Source organism: Oncorhynchus gorbuscha, linkage group LG10, assembly GCF_021184085.1.
Source record: "Oncorhynchus gorbuscha isolate QuinsamMale2020 ecotype Even-year linkage group LG10, OgorEven_v1.0, whole genome shotgun sequence".
NCBI classification, from domain to species: domain Eukaryota; kingdom Metazoa; phylum Chordata; class Actinopteri; order Salmoniformes; family Salmonidae; genus Oncorhynchus; species Oncorhynchus gorbuscha.
Genome location: NC_060182.1, coordinates 78,659,393 through 78,663,144, shown reverse-complemented (window position 1 = coordinate 78,663,144; position 3,752 = coordinate 78,659,393). Strand labels below are relative to the sequence as shown.

Here is a 3,752-nt window from a genome sequence, read left to right as displayed (position 1 = left end):
CGAATAAAGGATTCCCAGAAAGGTCAGGCGTGTGGGGATACAAATAATTAATTAATTACGAGTTGCACTTCGCCTGCACTAGGAGTCACTCTGTTCTTAATAAACATGCTTTAGAATAATGACATATAACTGTTGTATTTATAGCATATTCATATTCAATTACATTATTAGGATTAAGCAAAAGTGTTATGGGAAATTACTTATCTTGCCATTTTCAACAATATTTGATCAAATTCCGTAGCCTATCCACAAGGGTATGTAGCCTATCCTAAAGGTCAATGTACTTTTGGCTAGTTTATTAAACAGATCGTGTTCCTAAATGACAGTCATTTCATTTGCAGAAACAGTCTACGAGAGTTTACGCAACTCAGTATCACAGAGAAAACTTATCGAAAAATCATGAACCATATCATAATTGCATGGTCAGTGTTTTTCTGATCCGATTTGGCAAATCCTGAAGCACTAGGCTAGATGTAGTTTAACAATCAGCTATAAAGGAGAACATGTAAAGTATGTGAGCGAATCATAATAATTAACTCGACATTAGTAATATTACTGGATAGCCTCATTAACGCTCGCGCGTCACCCGACCTCCCCACTGTCGGTGCTGATTGGACAGGGCTTGGCCACGAACTGTGACTTCACAAAAAAAACTGAAGGCGACCCCAACGATAAAAAACAATGCAAGCTCATTGATGTGACAGAGTCCTCCGTCCCTCTCTCCTGTCAGCAGTCACCTCGCCCGTGCGCCTTTCATCTGAAAGGGACCGCGAGCGCTTCTTCACTTCAAAGTGGACACGGGAACCGTTCCATTCCGGCGTAAAGATGCCCAGAGGATTTTTAGTGAAGAGGAGCAAACGCGGCTCAGCGGCTTCTTACAGAACGCGTAACAACGACAACGTAATGCCAAAAGCGGACCTGCCTGTGAATGCACCGGAGTGGACAACCGGTGTGCCAACTGCGTGCCCAATTGTGCCGTTATCCGAGGACAGTACGTTTGAAGAACCATGGACCAGTGCCCCGGCTGAAGCGGACCAGGCGCAGCTGCCAGAGAGCGCAGACAAGGTGGAGATTAGAGAGGATTTTGTGAAATACCCACCACACTATCCCCGCACTGAGCCGGACCACGACGGATCTCCGGGGCGGGCTGACCTCTCCTATAGCCCGATAAAACCAGTTGGCGCTGTAGTGGAAAAATCGTCCCTTGACCGGTGTATGAGTTCACCAACAGTGACAGAGCCGTACGCAATGAGCACGCCGGTGTCTTCAATAGAGAGACTTCTTCTAAATCACGCGCCCTTTGGACACTCTGATATGAAATTCGACCCACCTGTGCACCTCTACCAGTCTTTCCACCATGCTATGAAACGCACGTACATGGAGCAGGAGCGCAAGATCAAGCCAGCAGCCAAGAAGCCTAAAGTAATCCGCAAACTCAGCTTCGAGGACGAAATCTCCACCTCACCGGTGCTTGGGCTGAGAATTAAGAAGGAGACCCCCGAATTTAAAGCAGCTACCGCATCTTCTGCTAATAAGAAACCGCTGGGAGAATTCATCTGCCAGCTCTGCAAGGAGGAATACCCTGACCCGTTCTCCCTCGCACAACACAAGTGCTCCAGAATTGTGCGCGTAGAGTACCGCTGTCCCGAGTGCGACAAAGTTTTCAGCTGTCCTGCCAACCTGGCCTCTCATCGCAGGTGGCATAAGCCTCGTCCTGTAAACCACAGAGAGGCACAGAGCGCCAAAATGTCACAGCCGGAGGCACGGCTGCATGAGAGGACTTTCGTGGAAGGGAAAGAGAACGCGAGCGAGTTGAGAGTTAACAGTCAGCACCACGTTTCTCTGGACAGCTCCGCGTGTCAGCGGGCTGTCACCGTGGACAGCTCCCACAGACAAGAGCAGGTGCGCAGGAGGGCACAGGAGAGCCCGCAGCCCTTCGATCCGCGCTACCGGGACCCAGATAAAACTATGGACCTGCACATCAGAGCGGGTGACAGCCCAGGCATAATGCATTGTCCGGAGACCACCGACGTGGCACTGCCCACCTCTTCCTTCTTAAAGACCTCCGGGACAGTAGAGGAGATTTACGAATGTCACTATTGCAGCAAGAAGTTCCGACGACAAGCCTATCTGAGGAAACATCTTGCGGCGCATGAGACAATCAAAGCCTCGACCTATATCCAGATAGAGAGTGGGCAAATCACGTTTCCCTGTCACTTGTGCGGTGCCCATTTCCCATCCACTGAAATTTGGGACAAGCACAGAGTTTGGCATACAATGAGAGATGACATTCTGATGAATCCAGGGAAGATTGCGGGTAGACCAGACTTGGTAAGACCAGAATTAATAAGACCAGACCTCACACAGGGAGACCAACAGATATTCACCTGTAAGCACTGCCCATCTACCTTCTTCAGTTCTCCCGGGCTTGCCAGGCATATCAACAAGTCTCACCCCACAGAGATCCGGCAGGTGATGCTCCTACCAATGGCAGTCAGACCCGACTGCTAGTAGCCTAGTCTAGGCTGATGTAGGCAAGTCTAGGCCAGGGTTTCCCAAACTCAGTCCTGGGGTCACGTTTAGTCTTTTTGTCCTAGCACTACACAGCTGATTCAAATAATCAAAACATGATGCGTTGGTTATTTGAATCAGCTGTGTAGTGCTATGGCTAAATACAAAATGTGCAGGGGGGGGGGGGGGCAGGACCCTGGTCTTGGCTACAGACTTACTGGAATGCTGAAACCCCTGAAAAACAAGTGGATGAATTAAATACATATGAAAGTATGAATGTGTTCTTTTTACTACATGTGTGATTGTATTGTAACTTATTATACTACCTGATCAGGTCAAAAACAATAATGGCATTTCTATTTTCATGACAAGAGAAACGTTTTTTTTTTGCAATGACAGATTACAGCACACTAATAGCTGAATAGAGCCACATTGTAACACTTGCTTTTGGGCCTATATTCACCAATGTACATTATTGATTGATTTACAGTGTTATGATTTGTTAAAACATTTAACAGTAAAAATGGACATATCAAAAGTTTCAAATATTTTAGAGTTGTCATTTTAAGCATGTAATGAAAATAAGAGGGTGGCCCTTTGAATATTACAAGAGTATCGGACCTCACTGCCTTTATCTTAATGTAGTTCCTATGGAAATTGAATGTGCTTGTTCAGTATAGTTGTGGAATTGATTTCTAAACCGGCAAGGCTATCAAGATGTATTTTCATACAGAAAATTAAGTTTACCTGTTAGAGTATAAAACTGTTTGAGTTAAATATATATATATATATATTTATTCTCTGAAATGTACTTGCTAAAAAAAACGCCTTCATGGTGATGATTGTGTTACAATTATGATGTTGTATTTTGATATGTAGTGAACAACATTTACATTGATTGTCAATAAACACAAGTCTATGTGCATACCAGTGATGGCCACTATACAGTATTTTACGATATTGTCTAGGATTGGGCAGTATCCAGATTTTCATATCATCATACTGTTCTTCTCTAATCCCGGGATTTACGGTATTATCGGTTTAATACACAATGAGGCGCTAAAAAGTAGAAAAAAAAGCCCATTGGGCATTATTACCACAATGCTAACAAACTTAGCACAAGTAATAGCACACTTCCATAGAGACTGCTAGCTAAATATGCTTACGAGCGCAAATGAAAGTAAACTAATTGCAAAGACAGGCAATCCAGCTCAGAAACGTATACATATATATAGGTAGTA

General features: G+C 44.7%; 1 protein-coding gene across 1 annotated transcript; it reads left to right on the top strand.

Moving 5' to 3' along the window:
• Window positions 1-722: 722 nt before the first annotated feature.
• On the top strand, window positions 723-2,565 carry LOC124045313 (insulinoma-associated protein 2-like). The gene has a single exon (XM_046364615.1). The coding sequence runs from the start codon at window positions 826-828 to the stop codon at window positions 2,509-2,511; it is 1,686 nt and encodes a 561-aa protein (XP_046220571.1). The 5' UTR covers window positions 723-825; the 3' UTR covers window positions 2,512-2,565.
• The last annotated feature ends 1,187 nt before the right edge of the window (window positions 2,566-3,752 follow it).